The sequence below is a fragment of the Chinchilla lanigera genome, unplaced genomic scaffold (genome assembly GCF_000276665.1).
Source record: "Chinchilla lanigera isolate Chin_1 unplaced genomic scaffold, ChiLan1.0 scaffold00004, whole genome shotgun sequence".
NCBI lineage: Eukaryota > Metazoa > Chordata > Mammalia > Rodentia > Chinchillidae > Chinchilla > Chinchilla lanigera.
This window is the reverse complement of record NW_004955405.1, coordinates 11,906,509-11,927,187: the sequence shown is the minus strand read 5'-3', so window position 1 is coordinate 11,927,187 and position 20,679 is coordinate 11,906,509. Positions and strand designations below refer to the sequence as shown.

The 20,679-nt window shown below is 42.1% G+C and overlaps 1 protein-coding gene across 4 annotated transcripts in view; it reads right to left on the bottom strand.

Annotated features, from left to right (window-relative positions):
* The window catches only part of Tph2 (tryptophan hydroxylase 2), a 103,562-nt gene that overhangs the window by 53,848 nt on the left and 29,035 nt on the right, over positions 1-20,679 (bottom strand). For all 4 annotated transcript variants that reach the window (XM_005374324.2, XM_013517642.1, XM_013517643.1 and 1 more), the window contains exons 7-8: positions 6,227-6,423; positions 232-367 (exon numbers count right to left, since the gene is read on the bottom strand). In XM_005374324.2, coding sequence (XP_005374381.1) covers positions 232-367; positions 6,227-6,423 — 333 coding nt within the window. The remainder of the gene's footprint in view (positions 1-231; positions 368-6,226; positions 6,424-20,679) is intronic.

The window sequence follows — 20,679 nt, the reverse complement described above, 5'->3', positions numbered from 1 at the left end:
GAAGGTTCAGTGTTGGGATAACGTTAGAGCGATGAGCCAGACAGAAGATATCAGAGGCCCCATCTGCCCTATTGAGTCTGATCCTTGGAGTATGGAGACTCTCCCCAGCAATGGAGGTGAAATTACTCTGCAGACAAAAGAGGGTCTGAGTCACTCTGAAGCTGAGTGCGCACTGACCACTTCACAGCTTGGTAGTCTCCATCCAGTGTACACTTGAATGTGGATACTCACGGTTCTGGGGTGTAGAGGGGGTCCGAGCCATGCCGGACGTACTGAGTGCAGTGGAACACTCTGTAGGCCAGTCCTGCCAGAAAGTCCCTTGGGCTCAGGTAGCCAGCCACGGGCCTCACCGTGAAGCCAGAGCGCTCTAAAGAGACCACAGAAAGAGCCAACAAATATTAACCTGAAAGGAGCCGAGGGCCCACACAGGGGTCCCTACTGTTTATAAGGATGTTCTACAAGCAAAGTCATTAAGATTTTAAGACTTTTGACCACTGGGTGACAAATCCTGCTAACAGTTATCATGTTTGAAGCTTCTGGAGCCTAAAATATGCTCATAAATGACAGCTTCAACAGTAACAAGACATTCGTTAAAAGGCCAAAAAGGGTGAAAAAACTATTGAAGAATTTAAATCCAGTAGCCAAATTAGGAGAAGAAATCCCAAAGACACAAGAGAAGACTACAACATAAAATGATGTTGACCATTTAAGGGATGCATTACCCAGCCTCCTTCTAAGAGTTATTTGGGTACCCACACGTGCGTGTAGTGAGTGGCACACAGCCCACACACCCCTTTGCCAGCGCCTTGAGCTCTGTTCACATGGTAGCTAATGACATAGATATTTCCTAACTCCTTCATCCTTTTTGCGATATATGAATTACTGTGATTGGAAGAGGTATACTGAGGCACTACATGCTTTATTGATGTGTAGTAAGAAAAAACAAAGTGAGACTCTAATAAAATCTATAGAATTGCCCTAAACCATTAACTCATAGAGGTTGTGGCTCATCGGTATTCTTGATTGAAATGCTACCTCATGCTTCATTCCAGAAAGATACAGAAAATTCACAGCATTCTTTTTATTTTTAAATATATATTTTAAGCCTGGTGTGGTGGCACATGCCTGTAATTCCCACACTTGGGAGGCTGAGGCAGGAGGATCATAGTAAGTTCAAGACCAGTGAGTTCAAGGCCAGCTGAACTACATAGCAAGACCCTGTCTCAAAATATATACGTATATATTTTATAAAAATATCACATACTTTGCAGTGGTTGCTTTACATTGTCCTTTTCTCACAAGAACAGTTCTTTTTTTAAGTGAAAACTGTGTATATTTAAAGTACAAGACATGTTTTGATAGACATATACATAGTGAAATGATTCTCCCTCTTCCCCTCAAAATAAGACCTAGCTGGAACATAATCAGCCTTAAAAACTAGAGGTCAAAAATGCCAGTACCATTCAGCCCATCCTTGCCCTACCTGTCATCCCTATTCTCTTGCTCGGTGGCTACTCAGAGGCAGGTAAGGCAAGGATAGGCTTGACTGGGGCTGCATCTTTGATCTCTAGTTTTCAAGGGTGATTATGTTCCATCTAGGTCTTATTTTGAGGGAAACACAGCACGACAATTGAGCTAATAGAGCCATCTCCTCACATGGATACAGATGTGTTAAGAACACACAAAACCTACCGTTTTAGCAAATGTTCATAATATAATACAGTATTACTAGTCATAGTTATGCTGTAAATTGTCTTTAGACTTCTTTATCCTAGAGAACTGCAACTTTGTATCATTTGACCAACATCCTCCTATTTTCCACACATCCCTCATAACCACTGTGCTGTTGCCTGCATTTACATCTGCTTTAGACTTCATATGCAAGAATGATCACATAGTATCTTTCTCTCTGTTTTGGGCATGTTTCACCTAACCGATTGTCCAGGAGAACTATTCTTATACACGATACCAGTCTCCCCTTTAAAAATTTAACTTCTTAGACAAACACTTTAGAATGCTTAGAAATGGTCTTAAAAGGCAAGGATCAAGTTTATAAAGCAAGTCTGCCCTGCCAGGCACAGCAACATATGCTTGCATTGCCAGCACTCTGGAGACCCAGGCAGGAAGATCACAACTTCAAGACCAACCCGGGCTACATAGTGAGTCCCTGTTTCAAAACAAAACAAAAGTCCACCCTGGGATTTCTGATCCATTCATAAAAATAACATTGTTTTCAGGCCTCCTTAGACCCATAATTCTAATAGCAATATGTTCATTCCAAAACTTTTCACTTTCAATTACTCCCCTCTGAGTACCAAAAAGATATGTTCTCTGCTTTTTCTATATTACTTCAATTAAGCCAGTATATCCCACATGTGGGACAAAAGGGATGGTACACAGAGGGATACATTTTTTATTTTAATAGTTATATATTTTATTTTTATGTGAATTAGAAAAACTGACATAATGATAGCAAGAACTTTGAGGCTGTAGATATTATTGTTTTAAATGCTTCCATTTTAAATAAATTAGATATTCTAGAAATTGCTCAATTAGAGAAATTTTTTTTAAAACCCTACACTTACACAGAGCCCTTCCCAGTCCTCCTCACAGCCCAAGAAGTTTGTATTTGTAATCCCATGAAAAGTTATTGGCATTCTAGCGAGTCAATTCCAATCTACCACTTCCACTGCAACCCATGGCGAGAATAAAGACACTAAGACATATTTGTAGTTATGGGGAGCCAAGGGGTCTTAAGTCTAGGCATGATGATGGCTATCCGGAACAAAATCCTATACCCAGAACCAAACCCAGATTTTATTCATTTGTGAAGAAGGGATTGACTTGAGGATGAGTGACTGCGAGAGTGGCAGGAAATATGTGAGTGCCGTGAACTGGGCTAGGTAGGAGGCCTGAAATCACCTCTGTCATATGCAGAGAGAAAGATATGCAGAAAGAGTAATCTGCATAACTCAACTGAGATAGTACCTAATGCTTCGGGGTAAGTGCTTCAGCTCTGATGTGTAATCTTTGAAGTCCCAGGAGGTTATAGCCTCTATTCCCAAGGCTTAATCCCAGCGGACAGTGTGGAGCATTGGCTCACACATCCCACCTCATCCTGGCTCACTCGAGGGAGCTACAGGGGGTCAGGGAAACACGCCTGCCATCTCCAAACCAATATGCAGTGCTTAAAGCCAATTGAAGGGATAAGGAAGGGATCCTAGCCAGTTCTCTATATATCAGTACATGGAAATAGGGTCAGGCTCAGCCAAAACAGAGGTAACTGCTCCTCTTTTAAGGAGAGTCACTCCGGTGGTCCTCCACATACACTTGCATTGTTTTTGCCATGTGCCAATGAGTCATACAAACTACTCCATACTGATACTCATGAAAGATACTAATTTGGGAGATAGGTATGGCCAAAAAGTGAGATAGGCCAGGTACAGTGGTGCACACCTGCAATCCCAGCACTTGGGAGGCTGAGGCAAGAGGATCACCATGAGTTCAAGACCAGCCTGCACTACACAGTGAATTTAAGGCCTTCCTAGACTACATAGCAAGACCCTGTCTCAAAACAGTAAAAATAAATATAAAATGCTACTTTAATTACTGGGGTTTACAAACAATATAGCAAAAAGTAAGCCCCATATAAAAACAATGGAGCCTGAGGTAAATATATAGTATGCATGTAATTCTTTATAAAGCAAAGAACATGACTCTCAAGGCCATTAGGGAGAATATAATCTAGTTAAACAACAACAGAAGGCATTATGTAATTAGGTACTAATTAAGTGATACCGATCGGTGGCTCTCAATCTCTTTTCCTCAGTGACAAATACTGTGCAGTGGATAATGCACACGTTTGAGACCCGCCACCACAGGCCACAGCACAGGGCTAGTGTGGTTCCCAGTGCACCAGTAGTAGGGCTGAGCTCCTTTCCTTTGCGATACACACATGGTACCAAATGAATGGGAGGGCGAGATCACGGTGCTGTCAGGATCAGGATTCATATTGAAGGCGGGACTCGCTCTGAATCTTGAAGAATAGGCAGAATTTGAGTAGCTGGAGAAGCAGTGACTTTTTTTAGCAAGGGTCAGAGGTTACACAAACATGTAGAGAGCCTACAGGAGAGGAGATGGTGTGCGCAGGCAGTCAGCACAGAAGACAAACTTCGAGGGCAGGGGCAGGGCCCAGAATGCTGAGCAGTTCAGGCATGGCCAAATCTAGCCCACTGTCTGTTTTTGCACATCCTAGGGAATGAGTGTTACACTGTTTAATGGACATATGTAAATAACACACCATATGCCAGATTTTGCCTTTATCTCTCTAGCCCTTTACCAAAAACATGTAGCAATCCAAGTAAAAGTAATGCGGAGCCACTGATCATTTCTGAGCAAACACAATGAGAAGAAAGTTTGAGCCGGGTGTGGTGGCACATGCCTGTAATCCCAGCACTTGAGAGGCTGAGGCAGGAGGACCATTGCGAGTTAGAGGCCAGCCTGGGCTACAAAGTGAGCTCAAGGCCAGCGTGAACTGTATAGTGAGACCCTGTCTCAAAAAGACAAAACAAAACAAAAAGAAAGTAATGTTTAAGGTAACGTTTTAGGAAGGTAAGGTTTAAGGAATGCGTGTGGAAGCAGTGGGCAGGAGACTAAATGGAAGAAAACATAAACATCAAGGTGGAAAAATAATGGGGACCTCAGTTTGTGGCAATGAAAGAGAAAGAAAAGGACAGATTGAATGGTGTGTCACAAAACTAGAAGTTTGTGAATATGTAACTTCACTTGCCAAGGCAGACTTCACAGATGCCAGTAAATTAAGGGTTTGAAATGGAGAAATTATCCTAGGTTTCCAGATACAACTGTTACCATCACAGGGGCCCTCGTAAGACAGAAGCAAGAGAGTCAGTTGGAAATGCAGGTGTGACAATGGAAGCTAGAGGTTAGTGAGGCAAGGATGAGGCCATGAGCCAAGGAATGCAGGTGGATCTGAAAGCTGAATAAGGCAAGAGCCAGCCAGGGGCTCTAAAAGGAATGTAACCCTGCTGATGGCTTGACTTAGACTTCTGCCCTCCAGGACCACATGGTAATCATTTGTGTTAAGTCCAAAAGTTTGTGGTAATTTGTTACAGCAACAATAAAACACCCTATTACGTGGGGGTGAGAAGGAAGAAGATTAGCAGGAACTGAGAGGAGACCTTAGGGCCAAGCCTGATGTGTCTAGAGAATGAAGCTTCACTTTCCTGAAATGCACTTCCATGCCTGTCTTCCCTGTTTCTATCAGGATGCTTCACTTGCCAAGGCAGACTTCACAGATGCCAGTAAATTAAGGGTTTGAAATGGAGAAATTATCCTAGGTTTCCAGATACAACTGTTACCATCACAGGGGCCCTCGTAAGACAGAAGCAAGAGAGTCAGTTGGAAATGCAGGTGTGACAATGGAATGAAGCATCCTGATAGAATGAAGCATCCTGATAGAATGAAGCATCCTGATAGAAACAGGGAAGACAGGCATGGAAGTGCATTTCAGGAAAGGAAGAGCATTTCAGAAAAAGGAGGGTAAAGGACAGAGCGAGCAGAGGGCCCAAGGACTTAATCACACTGAAGAGCAGACAGGGAAATGGGGTTAGCCTCCTCCTCGGTCCCTCACAAGAGCTTCCACCTTCCTAGCTGAGGAGAGTGACACACACAGAGCGCAGGAATGTGGACGCCTAGGACTCATCTTGCTCACTGCAGTAACCTTGGCAACAAGCACAGCCCCTGGCACACAGCTCATGCTTAACAATACTGATCCGTTGATTCACTGACTGACTCACTGATTCGTCCCAGAGTAAAGTCCCTAATCGTCAATATTATCGTCAATATTATCCCTATCGTCATCCAGTACAATCCCCAAAGTCACTCCACACCCCTGTAACTCAACAGAGTTGCAGCTCCTGGGTCAGAAAAAGCTCCGGGCTGAACTTGTGAATATCCTGTGGTGTTCACCAAGTTTGACAGCCGAGAGAGAGAGGCCTCTACAAGCCCCAAGCTGTGTAAACAGTCAGTCCCTTTCCCAGCCTGTGACCTGATCTGCTTCTCTCAGGTGACCCACAGGGAGCTATTGGTTCAGTACTCTTTTTAATCAACTGCTTTTCCTTTTTGGGAAAAGGGCAGCTGCTGTTTTGTGAGTCCTTGAAAGGCGAACGCGGGCACCGGCCAGGTAAACATATCCTAGAAGCCTCACCTTTCAGAAACGCAGACACATCTTCCAGCTGAGGCACGTTGTCCTCCCTGTAGCCGCAGTATTTAGTCAGCAGCGGGAAGTTTTTCAAGTACTCGCGGCAAGCATGCGTGGGGTAGAGTTTGGAGAGCTCCCGGAATACGACGCTCCAAGTTTTCGTTTCTTCTTCTGTGTATTCCACCCTGGGAATGGGCTGGCCACTAGGGAGGAGAGAAGAAATTAATCTCTGGTGGCATACACTTGTAACACCAGCTCTCTGGGAAGCTGAAGCAGGAGAATCAAAAGTTCAGCCTCAGTTTGGACAACTTAGCAAGACATTGTCATAAAAAATTGAAAACAAAATTTTAAAAGGGGGAAGAATATAGCTCAGTGCAAAGGCCTGGGTTTGATCCCCAGTATATGTACATACATACATCTAGCTTGGAACTACTAAGTATATTCTCACCTAAACGCAAGTCAGATTTTTTTTTTCTTTTTGGCTTTTTTTTTTTTTTGAAGCAGGGTCTCGCTATGTAGTTCAGGCGGGCCTTGAACTCACTCTGTAGCCTAAGCTGGCCTTAAACTCACAGCAATCCTCCTGCCTCAGCCTCCCAAGTGCTGGGACCACAGGTAAGCAGCACCAGGCCCAGCTGCACCACCACATCCAGCCAGATTTCTATAACGTGAAATACCTCAGTGTCCAAAAGGACCTAATAAGTATTATTTTTTGTTTGTGCATTTGTTTGTTTTTAAAATAAACATTAACCTTCTAATTTTGTGTGTATTTAGCCTGCCATGTAATTCTAACTGTTACTTATATATCCTTATAGAAATTTAGTAAGATTTATGGTCTTAAACAGAGGTTGGTAACAGTAAGAGTTCTGAGTAGCAAGGAACTTGATTCGGCATAGAATTGTGCTCTAAGAGTTTTTCTGCAAACACAGGACCACAACGAGTGACTGTTTTCTCTTGAAAATAGAATTTCCTGCTAGTTCTCTTTGTCCCCTGCCCACTCTCCCCTCAGCTCCGAAGTGCAATTTTGTGACAAATACTAAAAGACTATGCTGCATTTAAAATGAGAGTTTTGCACACCCCAAAATAAGGAACATTGATTGCAGGCCATGCTGAAAGGTGCACACATTAAGCCCTCTCCCTCTAGGATAAGGCTTAGCAAACTTCCTACGAGGCACCAGAAAGTAAATACTCCAGGCCTGGTGCTCCTATGGTTTCTGGCACAGTTCTGCCACTGTCTCTCCACAGCAGCCCTGTGTAATAGATAAGCAAATGGATGGAATGTGTTCGATGAAACCTGCTTGCATCTGCCCACCGGCACTAGTGCGCAGATGACTGGGTTTGAGCCTTGAAAGGTTGTCCAGACTGGAATGGCCACACAGAGCTTCCTGGGGGAGGCACAACCCGTACTGGGACTTGTGGTCTTGTAGGGTCTGGACCTTTCCTGACAAGCAGGTGAGAAGGAGCTGCTGTCCCGCAGCCAGCAGCCAAGCACGAGAGACTTGGCTCCAGACGCAGCCTGGGACCTGTAGGAGAAGGAGGTGTTGCACCTGTGCTTTTGCAGTTGATGGAGAGACTCAAATCTAAATGCAACCCCTTATTCAGATACCTACTCCGCAACGGAATTCGAGTTTGAAAGCAGTTTCTCATGTCATGCTCAACAGCCCTCGGCCCACGGAAGCTCTGCCCTTGAAATCAGCAAATACACATGCACGACACTGAAGGTCAAATATAGGTAAAACCAGGGTTTCCGCCTCTGCAATCTATGACTCCAGGCCAGAGTAGGCAGTCACTTGTCTACACAGAGACCCTGTGTAGACCAGATAGCCACTGCTGCACGGGGTCACTGCAACCATAGGGCACCGTCAGGGAGTTGGGATCACTCCAGAGAATCCCCTGAGGGGGCAAAGAAGAGAAAAGCGATAATAACAAGAGTAGTCTTTCAAATAGATGCCCACACTGCCCTCCCAACCGCAATTATATTTCAGTGGTTTTTTTTGTCCCAATACTTTCTGTTCAAAGTTCAACTCCAAATGTGGTTCTCACTGCTCCCAGATTGTTTTCTTTTTTTTTTTTTCTTTAAAGAAAAAGAAGGAGGGTGGAGGAGAAGCAGGAAAGGAGGAGGAATAGGAGAGGAGGAACATATCTGAGCAATGAAAGAATACTGAAGAACTAAAAATTAACATGTGCTTTCCCTAAGTACCAAGACTAGGATTTAGACAAACCAAATTAAAACAAGATTAGCCTTGTTTAAATTTGACTGTTGATAGCAAATAAAAAATTACAACCTGGCAAATATTTGCTGGAAAGATCAAGACTAAGTCTTGAGATCCATGATGAATTTAGAATGAAAGCTTGATACGGGAAGATTAAAATAAAAAGGATGCAAAGAAAGAAGTACATAAATGGTCTACTTTTGGATCCAGAATGTTCAGCTAGATCAATTCGCGTTGGATGGGCCAATAAAACTGGTAAGGGCTGCGCGTGATAGGAAGGTAGGAAAGCAATGAGGCTGAAACGATAAATGAAATATTGTAAAGCCATTTGAAGAAAATCATTACATCAAACTTTTCCCTTCAATATCAATCTGCAAACAGGCAGCAATTCAAAGGGGAGCCCAACGGAGCCAACAGGTGCAGAAAGAGAATCCGTGTGAGTCAAAGTAGGAAGAATTACACAGGTCTGCTCATCAGTAATGAATTCCCCCCAGCGCTGGCATGGGAATATGGACTGCTGCGCATGCTCGCACCTGTTTGCACTTGTCCACCCGCTGGGGCAGCTCACTTGCCTGCTCTCAGCTGAAAAGCTGGGGTCCCACTCTTCCTTGAGCCCAGAGGACTCACCTCTGGTGCTGGGGGATTTCTCACACCACTCTCACTTCCTGTCCTCAGCAACTCTTTCAAGTAAATACTCAAAACTTCATTAAAAGGGCTAAGTTCATCAGAAAAAATAAGGAACTCCCTTTTTTCTATGTAGTTCATATGGGTATGTAATAATAGCTAACATTTGGGAGTTTACCTTGTGCCTGACGCTTTTTCATGCACTAATCTTTGATTTTCATATGAATTAACTCATTTGATTCTCACAGCTCCATGAGATTGATACTGTTACTATCCCCATCTCACAGATGAAGAAATTGAGGCTGAAAGAGATTGAACAAATCACCTAAAAGCACGAAGCCAGGCTTAAAACCTAGTCTATCTGGCTCAAGACACTACAATCTTAATTGGTCAGTATATACCAGTGAAATTAAAAATTTATTTCAATCAATTTATTTTCTGTTTTTTTCTTTTTCTTTTTCTTTTTTTTGTCTTTTTGAGACAGGGTCTCACTATGCAGTTCAGGCTGGTCTTGAACTCACTTTGGAGCCAAGGCTGGCCTCAAACTTGCAACAATCCTCCTGCCTCAGCCTCCCTCCCAAGTGCTGGGATTACAGGCATGTGCCACCATGCCCAGCCAATTTATTTTCATATTCCAAACCAAAATAAGGTTTAGTTAAGTGGATGGGGTGATTAGGGTGTAGAAAATCTACAGTCACATGTCATCATGATACTTGCATGTAGTTGTATATCACAAAGAAATTTCTCATACACCCATTCTTCAAAATTCTCAGTGGAACCCAGTGCTAGATTACCAATAGAATAAGTATGTTTCGGGGACACTAGGAATGTAGGGCCATTCAACTATTTTTTCAACTATATTTTAAAGGAATAAAAAAATAACAACATAGTCTAAAACAAAACAATAAAAATGATACAGGGTTTCAAAACAAAATGATAGGAATTAACAATGATTGTCATATTATATATTGTTATCTTCAGTGAAGTTGTTCAGATTACCAGATGTAAGAATGCAAAATCGATCAGACCATTAAAGAGAATAAAAATAATTTTTAAAACATTAGAAATGATTTAACACTTTGAAATTTGACATTTGGAAAAAAAAATGTCAGGGGAAAAATCAGATTGTATTGCATTCTTCACCCTTGTTATGAGTTAGTGGGATTTTTTATGGATTGCATCTGAAAAAGGTACCAGAGAGGACTCCCAACCTTTCACAAGCCTAAAATATACACCTGTGCGCCATCATGCATCTGTCTATGGGAACCTGTGATGAGGTGTGCATAACAGACACATATCAGCAACCTAAGCTTGGCTCCAGTCCAAAACTAAAGTTCCTTACGTGCTCCTCATTCTAGAGAACGCCTCCCCACCAACAGGACCCAGCCATCCCCTGAGAGGGACCATGAAGAGGCAGCAGAAACGGCCTTACCGCCAACAGTCTCCTCCTGCACCACCCTTCCCACCCCATTCCCAGACCTCACCCATCAGTCTAACAGGGAATAAGAGGTGTTAGGCTTGTGGCAGGGCAGGGTTGATTGAACGGGCAGGTTCTTTTCTCTTCCCTATGTTAGGAGGGCAACTTGCTCCATTAAATAATTTCTAAGCATGGCTTATGCATGCCGGAGGTTTTTCCAACTTTCCCAGGTGGCTCTTGCTGTGCTGGCACCAGAACAGAGCAGGGAAGAGGCATGGAAGCCTAAGAGTAAGGTTCACTACAGGGGAGAAGGGGGTGCTCCTTTGTCATTTGTCCTCAGAAATTTAAGGTTCACATGAACATGGAACCTGCTGCCCAACAAAATGTAGAGATTTTGTGAGACCCCATGTCTTAGTCACTCCTTTGTCATTGGGACAAATTGCCCAACACCTGCAACTTAAAAGAGGGGAGGTTCTTTTAACTCATGGTTTCAGTCCATGGTCATCTGGCTCCTCAGCAGGAAAAGGGTGGCAAAGGGCATGGCAGAAGGAAATGTGCTCAACCCATGACAGGCAGGAAGCAGAGAGACAAGGCGGGGTCAGGGGACAAGAATGGACCTTCTAGCCGGGCGTGGTGGTGCACACCTGTAATCCCAGCACTCAGGACGCTGAGGCAGGAGGATCGCTGTGAGTTCAAGGACAGCCTGGGCTACAGAGTGAGTCCAAGGCCAGCCTGAACTACATAATAAAACCCTGTCTGAAAAAGACAAAAAGAAAAGAAAAGAAAATAGAAGAAAAGAAAAGAAAAAAGAAAGAAAGGAAGGAAGGAAGAAAGAACAGGGGTATACCTCCCTCAAAAACAAAACAAAATTATACATTCACTCCTAATAACTGTAGGGAACAGAAGATACAGTTTGAATCTACTTTGAGATTAATCTTTTTAAATGAACAGGACCAGGTCTTAAAATACCCAAATGAGACTATACTAATAATTGAAAATGACAGGAAATTAGATGTTGCTAAGGAACTTGCTTCCTAACAGAAAAGCAGGATTCAACAAAATACAGTTGAAAGCCATGAATGGAAAAATAAAACCCTCTACGGTGGTATAAGTTGCAATTAAGATGATACTCCTCAACACACTAATCATGAATATCTAGAGTCTCCTCTATGTAGACTTCACTTGGATTCTGGAACGCTCAGTAACCACCAAAATCATTCTTCACAACTTCCTAATTCACAGAAAGAGAACAAATGTGACTTTACATAGATTTCACTCACTGCACATTCTGCCCTGTTAGGAGCCAGTGTTCAGAAAGGACAGGCCTAGGCAAGGACAAAATGGTGCCCATGGAGATTTAGGTTAACAATAAGAAACCCTGTTTACTCCATGATGACTAAGAAGTTTCTTTGGACATTTTGATGGTGGTGGGAGGCATGTTTCTCCCTATGTGTTTAAATTGCTCTTTTCCTAGAAACTGGGGAACAATTCAGAGAAATCTGCCTTATTCCTACAGAGATGAGCGAGTGGGAAGTACATAGATACTCCTAATTGGACACAGGTATAGAGAGTTATTCTGTGCAAGTCCTGAGCTTGTTAGATCAAAAGTTGTTTAACAAATACATTTTTGACACAGAAATCCAGGGACATATAACCTACAGAGACTGAAATTGTGGGTGGTCTTGCTATAGCCATATAAATAAGCAAAAAATGTTTTCATTTCATTTAACTATTTCTTTGATAGTTAAATCAACAGCAAGCTACTTTTCATATTCATATTTGTATCTTTTTAATTTGCAGAATTGTTAAATCCTTGTTTGTGGTGGTACTGTAACAGAAAATGCCCCCGCCCCACCGCAGCCAGTATACTTCAGTTGCTTAGTTGCCCAGGTAACAGTTCCTGTTCCAGTTCAAAAGGCTTCTGTCTTTAAAAATGGCTGGTCACTGTGATGCATAGCTGGTCACTACGATGCACGTTGTATAAACCAACCCCCAATTGTGAAACCATTCTGCCTCCGTACTTCCTGCTTGTTTATCCCATGTAAGCCCTAGACCGCCGGAGATCAGGACCTCATATTCTGGGAATGAACCTGATCAGTTCCCAGTGATGTAAGTAAATCTGCCTCCAAATCCTGGGTGTCATTTTGGTGTTTCTGCTTGCCATAGCAATATATCCTGGCTGCCTTCCAAAGTCCTTGCTACTAGATTCCTACTATGAGATGTAGTTTCTCTGCTTGTGCTATCTTTAGAGAAGCTCTAGCATGGGGAAGCAATTCATTTATTTAGTGGAAGAAGATGTGACAGGCTGCAATTAATACTATTTACACCAAGATGGCAAACCTTGCTGAAATACAACACTGGTCCTATGCTTTGGAACAGTCGGATTTTCTCAGAAGCCAGCCCCAACCAGAGCAGAAGTGAAACAGAGAATTGGTTAAGGGGAGGGGTGAATCTGAATGGAACAGGAAAGAATTCATTTTCTATTTTTTTATCACATGTTCCTTAGAGCAAGAGATACTGCGCTTATTCAATAGCTGTTTATCTGCCTGAAATAGACTCTCTCTCTCTCTATCTATCTATCTTTGCCTCATCTTTTCCCTCTTCCCCCCTCTTAGCATGTGTCTCTTAATTGACAATTCCACCTGCAGCTGCAGCAGGGAAATGAAAAGAGATGAAATATAAAATCTATCAATGTTGCAACTCACTAGCAACGTTTACAAGAACATCAAGGCTGGTGGTGTCGATCTTTGTTCCTTCTTGATTCATGACAGGCATTTGCTGTACTCCTCAATGGGCAGACCCTCATTTCTGCATAATTTCTAAGAAGCTACCTGTAATTTAGCTCCTTTTCTTCCTGCCCAAGGAAGCACATGGGAATATAGAAAAAAAAGAATGACATTATTCTAATATTATTATGAGTAAATTTGCTTTGACCAAATGTCTTTTTTCTAAAAAAGGACTCATCATTCATAAAATGTTATTGTTGATTGTTACTGAGTGAAAGGTGTAATAACCTTTCACACCTGAGGACAAACGCGTGCATAGAAATCTCAAGTCAATACGTGATGAGTCCCACTTACATCTAGTGACCCTAATCTCATTCACTATTATGTTTCATGAAAAAAATCATGTCACTTGCATCCAGGTATCTCTAGAGGAATCAGGCATGTTCAACAAGAAACTGGTCATACCTCTGTGAGTGGATGAAAAGCCGCCAAAACAAAGAAATACCCTGAGTGGAATGGATGGATCCCATTAAGGATTAACCAGAAAGCAAACTTCACTTTTTAAATGATTTCTACAAATATGTAAGCAAGATATGGTTGCTTCTGTACTTGATAAAACTGCGCGTCAGGATTCAGGCCTTCTAAAATACTCAATAGCTTTATGATAAAATATTATCAATGAACCAGGTGTAATGGTGTACTCCTCTAATCCCAGCACTCAGGAGGTTGAGGCAGGAGGATCATGGCAAGTTTGAGACCAGTCTGGGCTACAAAGTGAGCTCAAAGCCAGCCTGAACTGCATAGCAAGACCCTGTCTCAAGAAGACCATATGTATATATATAATCAGTGATACCCAGAGGAGAAAAAACAGAAGGAAAATATTCACAGTAGTACTCTGCTTTATCAAAGAGGTACCTGCATGCGTTTGTCTCCTGAGTTCTGTTCACAGTAATTAAGGTATGGAATCAGTCTGGGTCTCTTTAACAAGTGAATAGATAAAGAAAATGTGGCATATATACACAACAGAATATTATTCATCCCTAAAAAATGAATGACATCCTGTCATTTGCAGCAAAATATGAGGAACTTGAGGGCATTTTCAAAGGAAACAAGCCATTCAGAGAGAGAAATACCATATGTTTATTCTCACACGTGAAAGTTAAAAACTTGACCTAAATGTAGAATAGCAATTATTAGGGATTGAGTGGGGCTGCTGGATAAGAAGCTGGATTTGATCAGTGTTCTCTGAATGTATGTGTGGAACTATCACACAGAACCCATTTTTATATGTAATTAACACTTGTTCATTTAAAATCTGCTACCTCTTTGGAATATATGCTGCTTAAAGGCAGGACTGTTTTTTGTTCATTTTCATATCCCTGCTATCCAAAGTAGAGCCTGTGACATACTGATGTTCAACAAATAATATTTTTTGAGTAAAGCATGGTGGTGCACACCTGTAATCACAGCACTTGGGAGGCTGAGGCAGGAGGATCACTGTGAGTTGAAGGGCAGCCTGGGCTACAAAGTGAATTCAAGCCTAGCCTGAACTGCATAGCGAGACCCTGTCTCAAAAAGGCTATATATATATTTGCTAAATAAATAAATCAACCAACCAGCCTAAAATAAGTCATTAACTTAAATACTGAGAAAAAGTGTAGTTGTGCATCACAAAGTCTGACAGATACATATTTGTCATATTTCTTCCTTGCTTCATATATTTTTAGCCATGGAAAAGTACCTAAAAGACTTTGAGAGAAAAAATAAAAAAAAATAAAAAGACTGAGATTCTAATAAATGTTCTGGTAGCTTCCACTCAGCTTTATTCACTACTTACTTTCATGTGTTCCTTTTTTTTCCCTAATTTTTCTCACCTCAGACCTCCTTGTCCGTGTCTAGACACGGTCATCCAGTCACAACTGCAGCCAACATTTCCACCAAGAAAGAAAGCAGCAGATATAAACCCAAAAGGACATAAAAGTCTAAACCTCATTAAACACAGAGATATTTCCTGGCCTGGATACCCTAATGAATGAACTGTCAAAGATATTTTTGAGGCCGTAGGGCACAATGACTGAATGATATTTTTCAAAAAGAAACTCACAAATCAGTGCGACAACTTAACAGCCCTCTAAGTTACCTACAATTCCAAAAGGTTCAAGGGCTCTAATGTAACATGGCTTGACTTGGGAGGCCCCTTACTGCTAAGACCTACCAGGGTAACTATAAAGGCACAGATGCATTTTTCAGCTACTCCCCTAGGCCCGTCAGGTAAGGAGCATTTGTGATCACATATTTTATTTGCTTTTGCAAATGGGTTTTGCACACATGAATTTTCCTAAATGAGGCTATGGGCCCTAAGGAACTTTCAGATGATAGCAAACAAAACCGTTAGTTTGTTTTGTTCACATTGTTAATATTGGTGCTGCCTTTCGAAGACACATAATGAAAATAAACTACTGCACCTAGGGAGCCTCAGGGAGAGTGAAGATTTAACTCCTGGAAATTATTTGTTTTTATTTGTCCTGGGCACCGCAGGGTAGGGCTTCCCACCATTTCCTCACCTCCCAGAAAGCCCTCTTCACATAACAGAGGAGTGATTTTCATCTGCAAAAACTAGCGTGAAATTGTATATCAACAGCAACAACAACAGATTTAACAGCTATCAAAATGCACGTGCTCACCATACACAGGGAGATCGAACTCAAAAAACCCAATACAGGAAAAAGCTAAAATTCCCAGGTCACCACTGGCAGCCAACAATCTCAGTCCCACGGGATGAAAAGCCGCAGAGCTAGGTGTCAAAGAGCTCCAAAGTCAATGTGATACATCTCGTGCCTTGACCAACAGGAACTGGGGCTTCTTACTCCTTGCCTGATGGAGACCACTAAAAAGCAGACCTGAGCAGGACTTAAATTAATCACCTGGCTTTTCATATTCATTTGTGAATCTGTCCAAGGCCTAGGTTCCTTGTCTGGAGATGGACAGTGGACTCATAGTAAGTGAACCTCTGTTAGTCACAAATCCCTACTAAAACCTGTAATGGTGGATGAAGCCAGAAAGCCTCAAAGGATAAGACAAGATCACAGCCAAGGACACCTGGATCAGATCTCAACTGGATAAAGACTATAGCCTCAGGCATCTCATTCTTGAGTGGATTAACTTAATACCTTACTTATAGAAGTCCTTGAGTGGTTCTCCCTTCTTGAGTACTCCTCTCCCTTCTTTTGATAACCAAATAAACATGGGCGACCCAGAGAAGGTCTTGGTCTTAGCCCTGAGAGAATCTTGAATTCCGTGAGAGGGCTTTGATCCTCCTGGAGCCCTCAAATCATTCCATTTTCCTCTTTTTAGTTAGTCTTCACTGTACACTCATTCAGGAGATTGAGGACCAGATCAGCCCACAATAACTAAAGGATATTACTAAACCCATACTGGCCCCAGCGTTTTCCAGTGGTAAAGGAAGGACCACAATTAACCCTATAGTTGATGGTCTTATGTGTGCTAGCAACAGCACTCATCCCTTCACACATCACCTTAGCTGAAATATTAATATTCTAGCTGACTACATGGGCCATGCCCATTTACAGGATGACTAAGTAACTGTTAGCTTCCCATTTTATGGTTGAGAAGACAGGCTAACAAACACTGTAATCTGCCCAAGGTCACACAGATAAGAAGTGGCATAGCATGAGTTAGATCTAGGAAGCCTAGCTCTAAAACCCCACTCTCTGTAGATACACTTCACTGCAAGGCACTGAATATCTAGTGTGTTGAATGTATAGACCAGCATTGCGGTCTGGCCTCTGTTTCCTCATTTGAAACTAAGGGTAGTTATTCTGCTCCCCAGCACTATGAGGATGCTGTCTGAAAGGCACTTGGGTCAGTGCCTAGCACCTAATGACACTCAGTGGGGTTGATTCCCTCCCTCCAGCTATACAGAAATGAATAAAATTCCATCACTTCCCTGCAGGGTTGGGAATAGTTCTGGAGATGACAAAACAGCACTGTTCCATAGAAATCCATTCACCTCTCAGGCAGAACCTGTGGAAGTAATTTGAATCCTTTGTGTTCATGGAAATCATTTTAAAGTGAAAGTATCCAGACCTCTTTCCACATGAAACATGTTAGAATTTGGTACAACCACTGGCCCTGTCGATGAGTGACACAGGTCACACTGTGTTAATGTTTTCCACAGCTGGGGGAGCCATGTTATAATCAGACAACATCCCACTGAGGCATTCATGCACACCTAAAAACCCACCAAGCCCCCAAAATGAAGAGGAGAAACCTTTTCCAGATCAATTTTTCCTTTGTCTCTCTTTGTAACTCTCAGACTCCCTTTCTTTTACCATTGAGCTAAACTTCAGGGACAGGAAAACCTTTGGCATGAAAATGATTCTCCCGTAAAGCCTGAAGTCTTTGAAATGCTTGTAAGAACTGTGCATTTGTACATTTCAAATATGCTGAGAACTCTGTAAGGGGCAGAATAACTTTTAAAAATCCAAGTCATTTAATTCTGTTGCGCTTCTCGTCAACGTATGTGATACAGCTTAATGTCAAGTGCAAGTTGCTACCCAGATTTTTAAGAAAGAAAGGAAAAGGTGTGGCCTTGGGCAGAGAAAGATATTTAGATTCTATGAGAGAAGCGTTCTTAAAAACCCTAATGTGACCTTCCTCAAAAATGATTCTAGTTATCTGGGAAATGACCCCAATATTACAAATATTTGGTTTTGCTCTAGTTTTCAATTTACCGCTCCATTTCAGAGAAATTAAAGCATCAACAACTAGTGCTTATGCAGGAGTCACGAAGTACCCAAACAGCCACATATATCTCAGTTTCATTCAAAACCTGGGAAAGCAAATCAATGGAGGATAATGGAATGGGATAAAATTAGCTCCGTCGGGGAGAAAACATATTTGCCTTCGAAGGTGTCTCTTCTCAACAATGCAAAGGAAGGGGAAAAATTAAAGTTTTCTCCCACATCATGGTACAGCCCACCGTTCATCAAGGTGACCATCTGCCAGTAAAACTGATGAGAGGTTCTGAAGGCTAAAAACTTGTAACCCCCAGTTAAGTTTTTCCCTGTTGGGAAAGCATAACCTCCCCTTCCATTCCTCCTCCATTTTCTATTGATTGTGTTCCCAATTAGGATCCGCCTGTCTAAAAATAGGTAATGTGGTACTCATGACTCCTGTTAGTAATGTATTCCTTCAAGTCACATTCTGAAACCAAGTGGGGTCCATAAATCACGCCTCTCCTCGCATGAAATGAGAAATGCTAAGGTCAACTGGAGTTTCTGGAAAGGTGGAGAGGTGGAGCCACCCCAGTTATTTTTCTGCAAGTCACAATAATTGCAAGTGCCTCTTAGGAGAGACTCAGCATCAGTAATCTCCTAGCTCAGACCTAAAGCTAAACTGCCACAGCTTCTTATGTGTGGGAGAAGCCTTAATATGCACAGTCTAGAACACTAAGAGGGAAAAGGCAGGTCTGCAAAATAGCTCACCACACGATCTGGAGAGGCTAATGTTGGTTTGTCTCTAATCAGCTTCTCATTGCAGACCTACAGCTGACCCCTGCTGAATCATCTGTTTAAGAGGAAAGTTCGAAGATCTCCTGAAAAGGGAGGTGGTGGCTTGGAAGTCCAATATGTTCATTCCATCACACATCCATTCTATAGTTATGTGTCTTTCCAAATATCTTTAAAATGTATGGCATATTACTCTCAGTCCCAGGGAGCTTTGTTTTGACATTATATAGTGGGTGGCAAAAAAAAAAGGCCCCCCTCTTTGCTTTGATGAGAAGAGGTTATAATCAACACCATTCCATACTGACAAAGAAAATTCATTCCCTCTCTCTCTTTCTGTTTCTCTCTGGTAGAGCAGCATGGAATACTCATGAGCTCACCCAAATTGAATGCTCCTGCTGAGCTGGTGATTGCACTTTTGAAATATACTAGTCTCCATTTGGATGCTTTAGGGTCTCTGTTTTGCTGAGTACTTACCTCAGAGCAAGTAAATCATAATGGGTGCAATTTTATAAATCAAAAAATCAAGAAATAAATAGGCTAACAACTAGAGAAAGCCAGAGTATCAGATCCCTGGCAATTGTTTATCAAGCCTTAGCCCAGCTGTGTTTATTTCCCTCTGTATCCTCTGAGAGCCAGGCTTTGGGTAGCAGGAGAAGAGCCCAGGACCTGGGAGAGCAGAGGAGATTAGCACAGCAGGCTCAGGAAATGGTTCTGTCAGCCAGAGCCAGACAGATGTCCCGAAACACCTCTGAGAGGTTCCGGAGGCTTGGGGTCATACAGGGCTGATTGGAGTACTGATTCCATGAAGTCTTTTTAAAATTTAATTCAAATTTAGAGTTGAAATATGCTTCAAATACTGACAAAGGCTGCGTATTTCAAATATTCTGCGAATTCTGTAAGAAGATTAACTTTTCAAAATGCTGTGCCTCTTGGTTCTATGGCTACTGTCTTCAGTGTGTACAACCTATGTCAGGTAGAAGTTGCTACAGTTACTTCAAGACAAGATGAAAGGAAGACAAGAAAAGGCGTTCCCTCTTGGGCAAAGACAGACATTCAGAGTCTACAAGAGCAGCATTCTTGAAACTCCTGACTGGCCCTACTCAAAAACTATTCTGACCATCTTGGAAATGACCCTAGTATAGAAAATGTTTGCTTCAGGTCTACTCTTCAGTTTACTCCTCCATTTCAGAGCTACTAAACAATCAGCAGCTGGTGTTTATGCAAATGACACAGCTATATCATCTTTAGTAAGTTTCTGAACCTAAGTTCCCTTCATCACAATAGTGACACCTATCTCAAAGGCTCCTTGTGAGATTAAATAACAACATAAGTGACATGTTTAACACAATGTGCAGAACACGGTAGGAACTTAGGAAAAAGAAGCTAAAAGTACCTGACAGCGTAAACTGAGAGATTAACCAGCGATGAACATTTCCGCCACCACTAGCCATTCAGGGTGAATCCAACAACTGAGTCCCAAGTTGCACCCTCCAACCTGAGCCTGGCTGAGACTCACTAGCCTGGAAAGGCCTCTGACAGGATGTTTTTCAGACAGAAGAAAGTTATGTGAATAGTGTACCAGAAACTGAAAAATGCACCCCCCAACACAGTTTTTAAAAGCTCCTATGATCCATTACACAATGAAGCCTTAAGTTCCTTAACTCAGTCACTCTTTAAGGTCTTTATTCATTGAAAATGTATGTAGCAACCCATTATATGGAATCAGATCATCGTTAGCTACTTAAAATATGATAATCATATCTATATCACAGATATCATATCTCCCATAGATTCAACACTCATTCTGAGCCCTGGAACAATCGCTAATCCCTCAGGCACACAAACTAGAGATTGTGCTCATTTTAAGCAGGCACTGAGACTACAAAAGAGTGGGTCACTGCTCGTGACCACAGAGCACGTCATAAGAGAGCAGACGCTCAAACCCAGTTTA